This window comes from Camelus dromedarius, chromosome X, assembly GCF_036321535.1.
Source record: "Camelus dromedarius isolate mCamDro1 chromosome X, mCamDro1.pat, whole genome shotgun sequence".
Lineage (NCBI taxonomy): Eukaryota > Metazoa > Chordata > Mammalia > Artiodactyla > Camelidae > Camelus > Camelus dromedarius.
The window spans coordinates 5561325-5579007 of NC_087472.1; the positions used below are offsets into that span (position 1 = coordinate 5561325).

Genomic DNA, 17683 nt, shown 5'->3' on the forward strand with positions numbered 1-17683 from the left:
GCTCGTGGTCCTTCCTTGACTGGTGCACCTTAGGTGAATATCTCAAAAGATGGACATGCTGGAGAGACTAGGAAATGGAGCATGAAACAGAGGGCGGGGAAGGAGGGAGTGACTATGAATCAGGTTTCTATAGTACTGTTTTTCTGGGACTGCCCTTCCGGGGTCTCACATGCCCTTTCCCAGAGCCTGGGGCTGCGGACATTATCACTTCTGCTGAACACAGGGAAAGGAACTTGCCTGAGGCCTGGACGGGGTGTGGGTACTTCCCTGCACTGCCCACTAAGCCAGGTGTACATGCCTTAAATTTCTCCCATCTCTCTTTTGCAGAAACATTGGCTTTATCTCTTTCTACCTACTTAGCCTGATTCGGGGTTCTTTTTTATATAGGAGGGCACTGCTCAGAACTAGAGTGGTATTTGACCAATATATTCTACATAAGCCTCAGGATGGAAGTAAATTATTCAGATATACTCTAAACATGGTCGAGGGTACAGAGTCAAAAAGGTAAAACTAGACTTGGTTTTACTGAATGATAAGACTCAGAATGGAGACCTAGAGCAGATCTCAAGGGATAATCTGGGGAGGTTCTTTTCACTAGAACTTTCTGCAATGATGCAAATATTGTATTTTTGCACTGTCCAATGGTAGCCACTGGGCACGTGTGGCTACTGAGCATGTGAAACGTGCCTTACAGGCTGAGAAACTAAACTTTTATTAAAATGTAATTAAATTTAAAAAACCGGCCACACGTGGCTATCATCACTGTACTGAACAGCGAAAGAGAGTCAACACTTCACCTTTACAAATGGAAACCCTGAAGCATGTCATGGTTGAGACTTGGAAGGGTCATAAAATAAGGTAGGGAGGGTCAGGACTAGCTTTGAGGTCCCTTGATGCCCAGTCCAGTGTCACTGCCACACTGATTTCTTCTTCTGAACCTTCTGACTGAACCTAGGCCCTCGTGCATGCCAAGCACATGCTCTGCCACTGAGCTCTACCTTCCCCACCTCAACACTGCTTTCTTCTTAACCCCTGTTCTTCCAAAGGCTGGCACTATGTGGTCTTTACTCCATGACACGGACCAGACTCTGACACATGGGGGTGGAGCCTCCGTATCAGAGCTCTGTCCCCCTTTGTACGTAAGTGCTGGGTGTGTGATTCGGCACTTTCTAATTCACACGCTGCCCGGGGACAGCGGGCTGAGTCTGTCCCTGTTAGCGTGTCATCCCGGGGAGGGCGGGCTTCGGGGGAGTGCTCAGCTTTGTCACAGCCTTTGCTGTGAGGCTGAGAGTGTGTAATGGAAACAGCGTACAGGCTTCCAGCGACAAAAAGGTCTGGAAAACCCACTCTGGAGGAAAGAACACATGTCATGGAAGCTTCTTCCTTGAGACCGCAATAATCATAGGCACAGTGAATGGTACCCAACATTATTCGAGAGATGCCTGTTGTCTCTCTTCTCTCCAGTGACAGGAGCATATGGGGCTCTACCTTGGCCTTTCATTAATGCCTTGTTTACAGTGGTAATGCCAACATTATTGCACTTTGACAAGCAATATTAAAAATAGGCTCAAGCAATGGTATTAAATCATAATAGGCAATGGAAAAACTTAGCACAAAAAGTGGTGCTAAATATATTATTTGGATAAATAAGAAATCAAGTCATTATAGTACCTAATATTTGTATAAATATTCTACTCACTAAACACTATTATCTGCTTATTAACATACAATATCTTCACGGAAAATCAAATAATGATTTTTACCGTGGGTGGAAATGACACTACGAGGTCATTTTCTCTAACCATTCCTCTACGAATCTAAGTCATTCAGCAAACACAGTGCACTCACTCTGTGTACTTTTTCTATACCTGCACTCGCCAGCTTTGTGTGCATACGTGTGTAGGGGGTGGATTCTGGGCTAGGGCAAAGGGACAGAGAGATGAGTCTGCTACAGACTCGACTCTAAGGGACCTCACGCTGTCATGAGAGGCACCCCCCAACATACAAAGGTGACAAGTGTAGATAATGAAAGTACTGAGGGGACCCAGAAGAGGGAGCGTTTCATTTCATTTGGACAGTGTTAGAGCTGCAGAGAAGACATGACCTCTGTGTTGGCTCTTCTGTGGTGTGAACGGGAGTGGGTGGGCTTCCAGGTAGAGGGAGAAGCCAACACACAGAGGCCATGAAATAAGACGAAACTGGCAGGATTGAGGGAAGGAAAGAAGTCTGTGAAGGGTGGAGAAAAGCGCACATGGTTGGGAAAAGTGAAGAGATGAGGTAGGTGCGAATGATGGCATAAAGCAAAGGCCTTGACTGCCAAGATGAGGATTTTGGAGTTTATCCTCTAGGCCCTGGGAAAGCACAGTACCTCTGCTTGAATACCTTTGGTGACAGAGACCTCACTTCCCTTCAGTCCTTAGATCCACCAGTTAGATCAGGGGAGAGAGGGAGGAGCTAATGTGAATTGAGTGTTCCAAGCACTATTCTATGGGCTTCACATGCATCACCTCATTCAACCCACCCACTAATCCTGAAAATTTGGCAGTAGTATTCCAGTTTTGTAAAGGAGAGCCACAATGGTTGTAACCCAAGAATATTCAGTTGGTGAGAAAAGCCAAACTCTACTTCCTTAACAACGATGTCCCCCTAGAACATTCTTCCTTTTATTGCTCAGGTACTTAACCCCCTGTAACTGCCCCCTGGGGGTTGGGCCCTCAATTTGAGGCTTCCTAGCCTAAATCCAGCCTAAGCCTTGCTTCTACACGGTAAGTCCCTCAGGCATCAGGCAGCTATGGGCAGTTCGTTCTTCTGGTCCACTTTTCTTCTTGTTAGCTCATCTCTTCAGCCATTCTACTTGTCAGTCCACTCACTATCCTGCTTACTTTTTGCTAAATGTATTTCAGTTCAGCAGCATCCCTCTTAAAAATTTATTTATGAAAGGAATGTAAATTACAGAAATTAAGAAAATTTAGAAAAGAAAAAAACTCACCCATAATCTTACCACTCTAACACAATAAGAACTATTTCTTTAGAACATTTTTCTTTCACTTATTTTATTCATATTTTTTTCATAGCTATAAAAATTAAGCACATAAAATGTTATATTCTGGTTATCTCATTTAACATTATATCATAAGTTTTTTTTATTCCATATCACTATATCATTGTCAAAGCCATCATTTAATGGTCAATTTTTCTGAGTGTATAACTCAGAATTTGCTTAACTATTTCCCTATTGTTGGATATACAGTAGTATTTTTTGTTATTATAAACAATGTTGAAATCATGCTCATATAGTTTTTCTAGGGATCTGGATTCCCCCCAAAGCATACATTCCCCAAAATGGAATGGTAGATTAGCAATGTCCCTCTAAAAATGGGGTGGCCAACCGAAATAAATGGGGAGGTACATCACATTCATGAATGGAAAGACACATCAAGGTAAAGGTGTCAGTTCTTCCCAAAATGATCTATAGATATAACACAATACTAATAGGCATTCAAGCAGGATTCTTTGTAAATATAGACAATATGTTTCTAAAATTCATATGGAAAGGAAAAGGAACTACAATAGCCAAACAATTTTAGAAAAAGAATAAAGTTGGAGGATTCACATTATCCTGTTTTAAAACTTACTATAAAACTACAACATTCAAGACATGGTATTGGTGAAAGGCCAGGGACATGGGTCAATGGAAGAGACTACAGAGTTCAGAAGTAGACCCACATAAATAAGGTCAATCTACTTTTTACAAAAAAGCAAAATTAATTCAAAAGAGAAAGACAGTCTTTTCAGCAAATGGTGCTATAACACAATGAACAAAATAAGCTTCAGCCTACACCTCACACCATGTGCCAACATTAATTCAAAAACAGATGAAAAACATAAATGCAAAAAATAAAACTATAAAACTCTTGGAACAAAACATGGGAGAAACTTTTTATGACCTTGGGTTATACAATAAGTTCCCAGACTTGACACCAAAATCACAATCCAGTAAAGAAAAAAATGATAAATTTGGCTTTATCAAGGTAAAAACTTCTGCTCTTAGAAGGACCCCATCAAAGGAATGAAAAGATAAGCCATAGTCTGGGAGAAAATATTTGCAAATAACGTATCTGACCAAAGACATATCCAGAATACATAGAGAAGGACCCCATCAAAGGAATGAAAAGATAAGCCATAGTCTGGGAGAAAATATTTGCAAATAACGTATCTGACCAAAGACATATCCAGAATACACAGAGAACTCTCAAAATTCAACAATAAGGTAACAAACAACCTTATTTCTTTTAACCTGAAGTATAGTTAATTTTCAATGTTATGTTAGTTTCTGGTGTACAGCATACTGATTCAGTTATACAGATACACAGAGAACTATATTCAATATCTTCTAATAACGTATATTGAAAAAATATGAAAAACAACCTGATTGTTAAAATGAGCAAAAGAGAAGAGGAAAAGGATGGAACCTGTATAGGCAAATGAAGATAAGATGCTACCAGCAGAAAAAGGAGTACTCTATGAGATATTTTACACAAACCTCACGGTAACCAGAAAACTTAAATGTAGAAGAGAGACATGAAGCATAAAAAAAGATGAAGCTTAGAAAAAACATAGAAAAATCACCAAACCAAAATGGCAGACAGAAACACAAGGAAAAAGAAACAATGGAGATACAGAGCAACCAGAAAACAAAAGATAAAATGGCCGGACTAAATCCTCATCTATCAGTCATTATCCTAAATGTAAATGAATTGAATTCACTAATCAAAAGATACAGAGTGGCTGGATGGCTTAAAATATAAGACCCATGTGCAATATGCTGCCTCCAGGAGACTCACTTCAGCTTTAAAGATAAACATAGGCTGCTTGTGAAGGGACGGAAAATGATACTCCAAGCAAAAGGCAGCCAAAAGAAAATGGGTGTAGCCATACCCATATGAGACAAAACAAACTTCAAACCAAAAAAGTAACAGGAGACAAAGATGGACATTATATAATGATAAAAGGGACAATTCACCAAGAAGACATAACAATTATTAATATATATACACTTAACATAGGCTCACCAAAGTATATAAAGCAATTATCAACAGACCTAAAGGGAGAAATTGATGGCAACACAATAATAGTAGGAAATGTTAACACTCCACTATATCAATGGAAACATCATCCAGACAGAAAGTGAACAAGAAAACAGGGACTGTAAATGAAACATTAGAACAGATGGATTGATTTGTACAGAACATTCTATCCAAATGCAGCAGAGTATACGTTCTTCTCAAGTGCACATGGAACTTCCTCAAGGATAGACAATATGTTGGGACACAAAAGAGGTCTCAATAAAGAAAATTAAAATCATATCAAGCATCTTTTCTGATCATAATGGTATGATACTAGAAATCAGTTACAAGAAGAAAAATGGAAAAATCACAAATACGTTGAGACTGAAAAACACACTACTGAACAACTATTGGGCCAATGAAGAAAAAGGACAAATCAAAATACCTGAAGAAAAAAGAAAATAAAAATATGACATACCACAATCAATGGAATGCAGCAAAAGCAGTACTAAGACGGACATTTATAGAAATATAGGCCTACCTCAAGAAAAATCTCAAACAAGCTAACCTTACACCAAAGGGAATTAGAAAAAGAACAAATGAGCCCTCTGTTAGTAGGAAGGAAATAATAAAGAGCAGAGTGGAAATAAATGAAATAAAGACTAAAGGGATAATAGAAAAGATCAATAAAACTAAGCTAGTTCTCTGAAAAGATAAACAAAATTGACAAATCTTTAGCCAGATTCACTAAGAAAAAAAGAGAGAAGGCTCTGATAAATAAAACCAGTGAAATACAAAGGATTATAAAAGAACATTATAAGCAGCTACATGCCAATAAATTGGACAATCTAGAAGAAATGGACAAATTCTTAGAATCATACAGTCTTCCAAGACTGAATCATGAAGAAACAGAAAATCTGAATATAGAGCAATCACTAGTACGAGATTAAAATAGTCATCAAAAACTTCTCAAAAAACAAAAATCCAGGACTAGACAGTTTGGTAGAATTTAGTGAATTCTAACAAATACATTAAAAGGATCATATACCATGATCAACTGGGATTTATTCCAGGGATTCAAGGATGGTTCAACATCTGCAAATTCATCAATGTGATCGCCATATTATGGAGGATAAAAACCATATGGTCATTTCAATAGATCCAGAAAAAGCATTTAACTATATTTAATACATATTTATGATTAAAAAAACTCTCAATAAAATGGGTATAGAATGAGTATATCTCAACATAATAAAGGCCATATATAACAAACTCACAGCTAACATCGTATTCAGTGGTGAATAACTGAAAGCTATCCCTCTAAAATTAGGAATAAGACAACGATGCCCACTTAGGCCACTGTTATTCAACACAGTATTGGAAATCTTAACCAGAGCAATTAGGCATGAAAAAGAAATAAAAAACATTCAAATTGGAAAGGAAGAAGTAAAAGTGCCATTATTTGTGAATGACACGTTTTTACATATAGAAAACCCTAAAGACTCCACCAAAAATCTATTACAAATAACAAATGACTACAGTAAAGTTGGAGAGTACAAAATCAACATACAAAAATCGGTTCCATTTCTATATGCTAACAGTGAGCTAGCAGAAAGAGAAATTAAGAAAACCATTCCACTTACAATCACAGCAAAAAGAATAAGTTTAGTCGAACTGAAAGACCTGTACACTGAAAACTGTAAGACACTGTTCAAAGAAACTGAAGAAGACACAAATACATGGAAGGGAAGAACTAATTGAAAGAAGAGATTGATTGATTGCTCATAGACTGAAAGAATTAACATTGTTAAAATTTCTATATTATCTAAAGCAATCTACAGATTCAGTGCACTCTCTATCAAAATCCCAAGGACATTTTTCACAGAAATAGAACAAAAAATTCTAAAATTTATATGGAACTACAAAGACTCTAAATAGCCAAAGCAATGCTGAGAAAAAAGAGAAAAACTGGAGGTATCACACTCCCTGAATTCAAACTATACTACAAAGTTGTAGTAATCAAAACAGCATAGTACCAGCAGAAATACAGATACATAGATCAACGGAATAGAATTGAGAGCCAGAAATAAATCCACACATATATGGACAATAAATTTAGAACAAAGGAACAAAGAACACACAATGAGAAAAGGATAGTCTCTTTAATAAATCATTTGTGAAAACTGGACAGCTACATGTAAAAGATGAAACTAAGACCATTGTCTCACACCATATACAAAAATAAACTCACAATGGATTAAAGACTTCAATGTAAGACCTGAAACCATAAAACTCCTAGATGAAAATATAGGCAGTACACTCTTTGATATCAGTTTTAGCAATGTCTTTCTGGACATGTCTCCTCAGGGAAGGAAACAAAAGCAAAAATAAACAAATGAGACTGCATCAAACTGAAAAGCTTCTGCCGAGCAGAAGAAACTATCGACAAAATGAAAAGACAACCTACTGAATGGGAGAAGACATTTGCAAATCATATCTCTAATAAGGGGTTAATATCCAAAATATATAAAGAACTCATATAACTCAACAATAAAAGCACAAAGAACCAGATTTCAAAATGGGTAGAGGAGTTGAATTGACATTTTTCCAAAGAAAACATACAGATAGCCAACAGGCACTTGAAAATATGTTCAACATCATTAATTATTAAGGAAATGTGAATCAAAACCACAGTATCACCGTGCACCTGATAGAATGGCTATTATCAAAAAGGCAAGAAATAACAAGTGTTGGTGAGGATGTGGAGAAGGAACTCTTACATGCTATTGGTGGGAGTGTTAATTGGTGCAGCCACTCTGGAGAACAGTATGGAGATTCCTTAAAAAATTAAGAATAGAATTACCATATTATCCAGCTATTCCATTTCTGGGTATTTATTCAAAGAGTATGAAAACTCTAATTCGAAAAGATATATGCACCCATTCATTGTGGCATTATTTGCAATAGTCAAGACATGGAAGCAACCTAAGTGTCCATCAACAGAGGAATGAATAAAGAAGATATGGTACATATATACAATGGAATACTACTTAGCCATAAAAAGACGAGATCTTGTCAATTACAACATGGATGAACCTTGAAGATATTAATGTAAGTGAAATAAATCAAATGGAGAAAGACAAATATCATATGATTTCATTTATGTGGAATATAAAAAAACAAGCAAACATACAAAAACCAAAATAAATGTTAAAAACCAAACAAAAACAAACACATAGATACAGAGAACAGAGTCGTGGTTCCCAGAGGGGAAGGGGTGGTGGGGGAGAAGGGTGGGGGAAAGGGCAAAGGGATCTACTGTAGGGTGACAGATGGAAATGAAATATTTGGTGGTGAGCATGCTGTCATGTATACAGAAGTAAAGATAAAATATGGTACACGTGAAACTTATATAGTGTTACAAACCAATGCTACCTCAACAAAAAATAAATTTTAAAAAAAGGGCAAAAGATTTGAAAGGCAACTTCATCAAAGAAGATATACAAAAGTGAAAAGAAGCACATGAAAAGGTGCTCAATATCATCTGTCATTTGTGAAATGCAATTTAAAACCACAATGCTATACCACTGCTCACCTATTAGACAGGCTGAAATAAAAAAATCTGTACGATTATTATTAGCAGCACTATTAATAATCACAAAAATATCTAGGAACAACCCAAATGTTCTTCAGTGGGTGAATGGATAAACAAATTGTGGCATATCCACGTAATGGACTGTTAGTCAGGAATAGAAAGTCATGAACTACTGCTGCATGCAACAACCTGAATGAATTTCCGAGTCACGTGCTAAGAGAAAGAATCACTATGGAGAGATTCCATGCTGTATGAGTCTGTTTATACGACACTCTGGAAAGGGCAACACTGTAGAGTTAGAGAACCGAGCAGTGGTTGCTAGAGGTTGGGGGTGGGGAGGAGAATCTGACTGCAAAAGGGTAATACAAGCGAATTCTTTGGGATATTGGAATTGTTTTGTATTCTATTAAATGTGGTGATTACAGGAGTCTGCACATATGTTAAAACTCAAAGGGTGGTAACTAAAAAAAAAAGGTAAATTATATTGAACATAATTTTTTTTTAATGTGCTGGCCAGAAATCAATACCACATGCCAAGTTTGGTCCAAGTCCAACAGAGCAGAGGGGATCTGTCCCCTTCTTATTTCTAGGTGTTTTAGATCAGGGGTCAGCAAACTGTATCTCACAGGTCAAATCTGGCCCACTGCCTGATTTTGTCGATAAAGTTTTATTGGAACAGAGTCACAAGCATTCTTTTACATATCTTCTGTGGATGTTTTCATGCTAAAGCTACAGAGTAGTTGAGACCAAGAACATATGACCTAAAAAGCCAATTATTTGTATAATCTGGCCCTTTGCAGGAAAAGTTTTCTTTTACAGGAAAAGCCCTGCTTTAGACACTTGTCTCCTATTAATACTTTCTTGGCAGTTAATATAATGTTATTGCTAAACTTTTTCTTGTCTACTCTGAACATTAGTGGACTCAGCTGAATTATCATATAGTTATACTCCTATGAAACCTTATTTTATTAGATTTAGTCCATCTGGTAAGCTGTTTTCCTGATTCTGACTCATGGCATTTTTAGCAGTCTCACCTAGCTTCATTGTTATCCACTGGATCAGGGTCTGAGCCCTGTAATAATCACTTAAAACCTACTATTTCAGCCCTATATCCTCATGGCGAAAGGCCAAATGCATGATGGCTAATAACCTGGACACTGAAGCCAGACTGCCTGGGTTGAAATCTTGGCTCTGCCACTGGTTAGCTGTTGAAGTTGGAAAGTCACTTAACCTCAAAGTACTTTCATTTCATTATCTGTACCAGGGGGACGATAATAGTATTTGCTTCCTGTCATTGGTATGATGATTATATGAGTTATTATTTGTGAAATCCTTAGAACAGTGCCAGGTACAAAAAAAAAAAACTGCCATGTAACTCTTTGATATTCTTATTAGTGTGTACATTCAATCAATTCAGGCCAACCTGAGTTCCAATCCTGTTTCATCTGCTTAGTAGCTGTATGATTATGTGACTTAGGGCAATTTATTCAACTTCTCTGAGGCTCCCAGGCTTCCCTTGACCCATTAATCAGTGGTCCTCTGAGTAACGAGTTAAGCACTGTTGGAGAAAATTACCCAAAAGTAGATTGGAACCTGTATGAATTTCATGTCTTCAGGATCACCTGGATCCTTGACACTGCCTCAGAATCTTACTGTATTCCTTACATGGCCCCCTCTCCATGCATTTTCCATGGTTTTTACCTTTACGCAGATGCAAATGGAATAGTTAACCTCCTTGCATTACAAATTTTTTTTCCCAACTCAATCCCACCAGCACAGCTAGGACAAAAAGACTGGGTCTTAAACAACAGTTGGAAGCTATTACTTCTTTCAGATAAGCCCAGACTGCTTTTTGGCAAACGAATACATTGTTTCATTACCCTCCCTGCACATCCAAGATACAGAGAGCAGGTGTAAATTCTGCACGTGGCTTAAATTCTCACCTGCTTTCATTCAATTCAATAGAAAACAGTAAATCACCATATTCACAAAAAAGAAACAGGTTGACAGAAAACAGACTGATTTTTATAGCGCACCTAAGATATATAGGGACTCGTATATTTACTCAGCTATTTTAAAGGGGCTACTTTTGCTCACTCCCTGGACAGCTAAATGCTGAGTTGCTAGGTTACTGGTATTTGACATCATCTCTTCGGTGACATGTCCCAGGTTTGACAGGTTCCCATGATTCACTGGGCCAGTCACCTCGTTACTCACGTTACTCATTTACCCAGTGACGTCTGGATAATCATTTAAAATTCACATCATACACTAGCTGCAAGCCCCTAGATTCCACATGAAAATATTTAAACTGCTTGACAGGCTCTAAGTGCATTTGGAAGCACACTGGATGGCTTACCTGTGTTGTTCACATAATAGTTGTTATAATTAAATTTAGCATCTTTCTTCTGGGTTGGTTTGTGTTTGAGAAAAGAGGAAGTGATTACTGGGAGGCAAATAATGGGTAATATCTCTTATGGGCTAATTTGGTTTCATGAATAGCTCACCTCACACATGCATGCTACGTATTAAGTCCATTAGTGCTTTGATTTAGCTTCAGAAAAGGTAATACTCCACATAATTTACCCAGTCAAGGGCATTTTCACCTGCTGACAAATTTACATATTTCCCAATGTCATTAGGTAAGAGCTAGTCATCAGAATAGCAGAGGGTGCAATCATTAGTGAGTTCGTTTATTTGACTCCATCATGTTAACATTAATTATAGTCTAAATTACATTTAGCAATTGTTGTCTTTCTTGGATGGAACACTGTATTACTATTTCAAGAAACTATAATTTGGAAAGTCCATACAAGAATAGGATGGATGCTTTTTGAATCATTCTGGGAGGATTAGTATTTAAGACAGCTATACAGAAAATCGTTCGTGTGATTCCAATTTGAACATTATTTATACATTAATTTGACAGGATGTAAAATCAATTGCCTAATTATTGGTTAAATGTATCAAAGAAATTCTACGGAAAGGTGCTTGATTATGCTGCATAGTTATGGTAATATAATCAAATTCCCTTTCAGACATAATTGTCTGACCAATTTTGCTCCCAAATCCATTTTTTTCCTCACTCTTCAGATGGGCTTTCTCATTTGTTTCCCCTTTAAAAGGAAAAAAAATAGCAAGTACTGTGCATGGTCGTCCTGTAATTATTCGGTAAGTTCTTTCCATGCTAAAACTGTGCACTTAAACACAGACCTAATAGGCACAATTGCCATAATTTAGACGGCTGTAAACACAGATCATGCTGTAATCAAAACGAGGTGCCCATGCCGGTGTTTACAAACCTGATCCATATGGTGGGGAGAGATGGGAAAGATGATACAGTTCATCAAATCAAGTTCCCTAAATCCTAGCTAGCAAATTCTGCATCCCTCATAAACAGTGAATTACCCATACAGATGTTTGCTTATGAAATTATCAACTGCTGAAGGTACTTTGCTAGGAAACACAATCTGTTCAGCGTCACATCTAAGAGACACGCTGTATATGCATTTTTGACTCTAGAAAGGATTTAATTGATAGTTTGTTGATATTTTAAAGTAAATTCTTGCTAAGAACAAATAAATCATACTACCGCAGAACAAATAATCATCGAACATCCATCCTCAGCTAGTAGCACTTAGTGCATGCTGCTCTCCTTGGCTTAACTCTTGCAGAAATGATTACTCTAGGACCCATAAAACCCTGTGGAGCTCAGAAAAGAAGCCGCCGCTGCCGCCCATATTATTACATATGAGCAGCTTAGGGATCCCTCATGTGATAGATGAATTGCAACTGCAGAACGCCATCGCTAGGGCCAGAGCTGTTATTATTTTTCATTTCTGTTTGTACTCGAGGGTAGCTTGACTCTGAAGAGAAAGTAGCGTGCCGATGGAAACAGGTCCGCAGGCTGGGCGGGGCCGCACCGATCGCTGCCTTGACGTTTCTGATTTGTAAAATTTATAATGAGCAATAATAGACTTGACAAGTAGCAAAGATACCTGAATTTACATGGCCTGTTTTGTAGGAGAAGGGCAGTTGGCAGAAAGGTGCTGTGGGCTGGTGAATTCTGCTTTGTTGGAAAAACTACTTGGAATGCTTTTGGCATAACTGAACTTGTACAAATTAAGGAAACAGACGAGGCTGAAATGAACTGTTGCTTGGTGCCATTATAACGGTAATCATAAAATAGACTGGAGCTTGTGAAATAAGGATGGATTCAGGTAAGCCAGCAGGAAGAGAAAACAGCAGGAATGGACAGCTTGAGGGTTTCCGTAACAAGTGACGAATAATAGTCTTTTAGTTTTGTGAAAAGTAAATGACATAATGTGCTTAAGTACTCCCCATGCATACAGTAAGTGGCAAATTACTGTTTTATTAGTAGTAGGGATTTGTTATTGGTATTATTTTATTATTTGAAGTGAGATTTGAAAATATTGAGTGGCAAGAAGAAAAGAATTAATTCCTAAGACCTGCTCAAACTATGTTGGTTTGCTGGTTTTCCAAGTCAGACTTGCTAGAAGTGCGTCAGCCAGCATCTGAGGCAGTTTTTTTCAATCCAGAGAGTAACAGGGTGGTTGACAGTGAGGCGTTGTGCTTCTGCCACATACTAGCCTCACCCTCCGTTGCAGGTCATTTATAACCTCTCTGGGCCCTAATTTCCTGAGATAATAAGGGACCGCCATGTTTCCGATGATCAAAAAAGGATAATGAGGTTCAAGTGCTCTGGAAAGCAGTCATGTGCTGGAGGGACAGGCGGTTGCGGTCACAAGCAGCCCCGGAAAACCGGACAGATAGAGTGAGACCCAGGCGCGCACAGACAGAAGTGGGAATGCGGGTCTGAAGCGGAGAGATGGTAGAGAGGGGCTTTCAAAGGAAGCCAACTGGATTGAATTTGAACAGCGTTTTGAAAAGGGGGCGAAACTAAAATGCAGTAGGCAAAGGCATTTCCATTGCCTAGGGACTCAGGGGCTGAGAGTACGGAGAGGCCAGTTGTTGTACTTGGTTAATAAAAGAAGTCTGTCCCAATGTGAGATGAAGTGGGTTTGCCTGTCGGGCTGTGGAGGGGAAAGGGGGGGATCAGGGAGGTGGGAAAGTCGGGAGAGCCAACAGACTGAGCTCCACGTTACAGATGCCAACCGCGTGTCCACCTTACAGATTCCTCGGATCGGGGGTGGGGGGTCAGGGTGCATAATTAACCTCTGTTTTCCAGGTAAGGAAGTTGACAAGCCGCACAGCTCGGAAGTGATGGAATGTCACGAGCGACCGGAAGCCAGCTCTTCCCATCCTGGGCATGTGCGCCTTCCTCCGCAGGGCCCTCTCCAGTGAGGGAGAGAAGATGACCTTGCTCTTGACTCTGCTTAGTTTGAAAAGTACTGAGGGGGTCAGAGAGGGCAGGAGAGAACAGAATAGTTAACTCCTCCTCCCACCACCCCCCGGCTGCCCGCCCTCCAAGGAGACGGGCGGGGAGCAAGGCAACAAACAGACTGTGAAACCAACCATCCATCGCGCTCCAAGGCCCTTAAAACAAACAGTTCCATGAACTTGTGATAAGAAAAATGTCCAGCAAGCATTCTGTTGTGCCACGAATGTGGTCTTATAAAAACTTAAGAATTAGTCATAAAATCTGATTCGTAAACTTCAGAAAGCTGATTTTTATTCTAAGCATGGGGAATGAAACATGCCATTCTTCAATAAAGGAAAGCCCACTCATTAATGGTATTGTTGGGGGAAAAAAACAGAATTCTATACAATCTATAGCCCTTCAAACAAAAAAGCCATTTCCCTAGATTCTCTTTCAAGAACAACAGAAGGACTTTTGTTACTTTCTCAAAGGGTGCTATCTTTTATGAACTTATTAAGGAAACTACTTCTTTTCTTTCCGTGTTGAAATGGCATTCTGTTGTTTCTCTAAGTGGCCCCTCCAGCAGGCTTGGGTCGCCAGCCTCTGCAGGTGTTCGCCGGCTCCCCTCGCTCAGTCACTGGGGGAGCCACCTAGACACCAGGGCCAGGCTGCTTGTCCGCAGAGAACTCCAATTGTGTCAGACTAGGTGGTGATTTTGAAACGGGTCTGGCATTCTTTCAGGAGTTGAGAAAAGACCACTGCCTTCATTTGGAAAAGCAAGGCTACTGTAGAGACGAGAGTAACAGGTTTCTTTCACTGTGGCGTTTCTTTAAAAGGAAGGTGGCCGACACCCTTGCAAGTATTTGGTGTCTTTGGTGCATCGGACCCATCTCCACCTAAGGCGAGGAGCAGGTGGCTGGGTTCCCAGGGTGCATCGCACTGTGGATTTCACAACAACCACCCACACTCCACTCCCACCCTTGGGTCCCAGAGAGAGATGACCAAGAGGTTCCTGGGCTATTACAAAAGTAGCCAGTACATCCCTGAATCAGAGAATCTCATCTCTGATCAGAGTGATTGGACTCCTCTGTTTAATAGTCAATAATGATGTTCTTGGGCTGAAAAAGGTACATGAATATTCACAGTAGGTGAAACCAGGTGGCCAGTCAACTTGGTAAACAGGTTTCTGCTGTTTATTATTCCTTTGGCTGCATCTTCACAGAATTTGCTTCCAACTTTGGGCTACTGAGAAGGCACTGACCAGGGGGAGCATCAGGGGAAGTTGGGGAGACTCTGGTAAGTGAGGAAAGGGGATGCAGACTTTTCACTGGCACATAGATGGTTTTCTTCCTCCACTGAAAAGCCTGCATGGTTTTCTCATGGCCACACTGATCATTTATCATAATAATAAGCATTTATTTATCACTTGGCAGCTTAGAAGGGAATTAGGGCAGGCATTATTGTCCTCTTTGGCAGACAAGGAAGGGAGATTCAGAAAGATGAAGTTATCTGTCCAAGCCGCAGAAATGAAAAATGGTAGAGCCGGGACTAGAACTCACTCCCACGACCCCTACCCTTCATATGCCGCATCGCCTTTGGATGCCGCCAGCCAGAAGCAGGAGGTGAATTCTTCTGCCTTGGCTTTGGTTTTTCCTTTTGGTTTCCTCGTTTACTTTGGGAGAGGTCATTGCTGCCTTTTGCAACTTTGTGCTGCCCCCATGCCATTCTCATGCACCAGTTCCCTCCCACTGGTAACATTTCTCACAACTTGCCATCATCCTCAAGTCTCTCCTCCTCTCCTCCCCTCCACATCAGAGGCCACAGTCTCCACAACCATGCTCCACCAGCAATGTAGCGGAAGGCATCAGTGAAGTGGACTTGAGATCCCAGAGAGCAGAAAGGCAAAGACTGAGGGTAGGATGCTTAAATAGGGAACGTTTCCTTAAAGGAGGTATTGAGTCCCTGTCCAGACCTCAAAAGAAAGACCCAGAAGGATGAGAGAATGGGATAGAGATCAGGAGACTAGCTTGATTAGAGAGTGAGAAGACGAGGTGAGAGATGAGACAGGAGGTGCAAGCAGAAGGGTCTTGAAATGGAATACAAGGATGCCCCGTCCCCATACTCTCGGAAACAGAAGAGAAATTACTTTAAACAGCTTAAGCAGATAGATTGCTTCATTATTAAAAGGCACAGAAATCAAGGCTTAAACTCACCCGCAAGATTTCTTCAACACAGCTTGAATCACTGGCAAGGCTTACCTAAAACAAAATAAAACAAAAAAGAAAATTAAGCACAATCTAGTTATTCTTAGAAAACCATACTGTGTAATATTTTACTGTGTAGGCAAAATTGTAAAGAAAGTAAATATAGTTACTGATGTGGTTTTTCCCCTGCTAAATACAAAGCTGTAAGTATCTGCAAATGGCCACTTTTGTTTGACTTTAATGAAGCAGTAGGACCCCAGTGCAAGGCACAGAAAGAGAAAGACTTGTTCTGTCACTGGTTTGCTACGAGCACTGAGCCGTCCTCCCCCATCCCCCGGGCTCCAAAGAGGGAGCTCAAGCCCCTGACCCCTGAGGCCTCTTCTACGCTCTGACATAATTCACCATATTATTCATAAGACAGATTTTTAAAAGAAGAGTCCTATATGAAACACTTCTATGATTAAATGAAGTCCTCTTAACTCAGGAGTCCAATTAGATGCCTACAATTCTTATCCAAAACACTAAGGCTAAATCTCCTGTGCAAATCAAATGCTTGCCTTGGCCCTGAGAGAGAATCTCACAAATATACGAAGTGAATCCCCTGAGCTATCTTGCTCAGGGTGACACCTTCCTAATCAATCAAAATCCAAGCTACTAGCAGAGCAGTACTGAGGACTTCCTTCTCACCTGGCTCAGTCATCAGCGAAAGCAAGAAGCCAAACACCAGAGTGAAACAGCAGTTATAAAGCTGCGCATGATGAAGGACTTGGGAGTGGGTCGACCAGCTGGAGAAAGGTCTACCAGGCGTGATGTCATCCATGCAGGTGCGGGGCTCCCTAAACCTTCCTCACTCTCTCCTTCACGCCTTCACCTGCCCCAGGATCACAGCTGGATCACCTCCACCCCTCTCTGGGAGAACATCTGGTCGCTTCGGTTCACTACCTTGGGAGGTGCAAGGCCAGTCCTGTGACGAGCACAGCGCCACAGAGCCTGCGTGTCCCAGGCCCCGTGCGAGGGCAGTTAGGTCTTAATCCCCTAGTTAATCTGATAGATTGAAGTTCAAACACAACTGTATTTGGGGGCTTGGGGAACAGAATGTGATGCCAGTTTCCCACAATCTTACAAAATACACGCTACATCATCAGTGCCTCTTAAATTAGCATTACAGGCACTGCTATACCTACACTAACTTCAGCCAGTATTTCTTGAATACCTTCTCCTGTATAAAAGGCCCTGCTCCGAGGAGCGTAAGATCCCTAGTGGGGATCAGAGGGGTCACCAGTAATGAGGGGGACATCCAGGTCGGTTATCTGGTATGATTTCAGTGTCCACCTGTTATTCTGGTGTCATTACTGACAGTGTCGTCTTTCACTCTCCAAAACGTCCTGGTTTGGATGATAAATTATACAGCCACCCCTCCAGGAACAATAATACTGCAACACTGAGTGGAAAGAACAGTAGAAGGAAAGGCTGAAAA

At 40.2% G+C, this 17683-nt stretch overlaps 1 protein-coding gene across 3 annotated transcripts in view; it reads right to left on the bottom strand.

The window, feature by feature from the left end:
- The window catches only part of AFF2 (ALF transcription elongation factor 2), a 465346-nt gene that overhangs the window by 159376 nt on the left and 288287 nt on the right, over positions 1–17683 (bottom strand). For all 3 annotated transcript variants that reach the window (XM_064482806.1, XM_064482805.1, XM_064482807.1), the window contains exon 4: positions 16216–16260. In XM_064482806.1, the coding sequence (XP_064338876.1) occupies positions 16216–16260 (45 nt within the window). The remainder of the gene's footprint in view (positions 1–16215; positions 16261–17683) is intronic.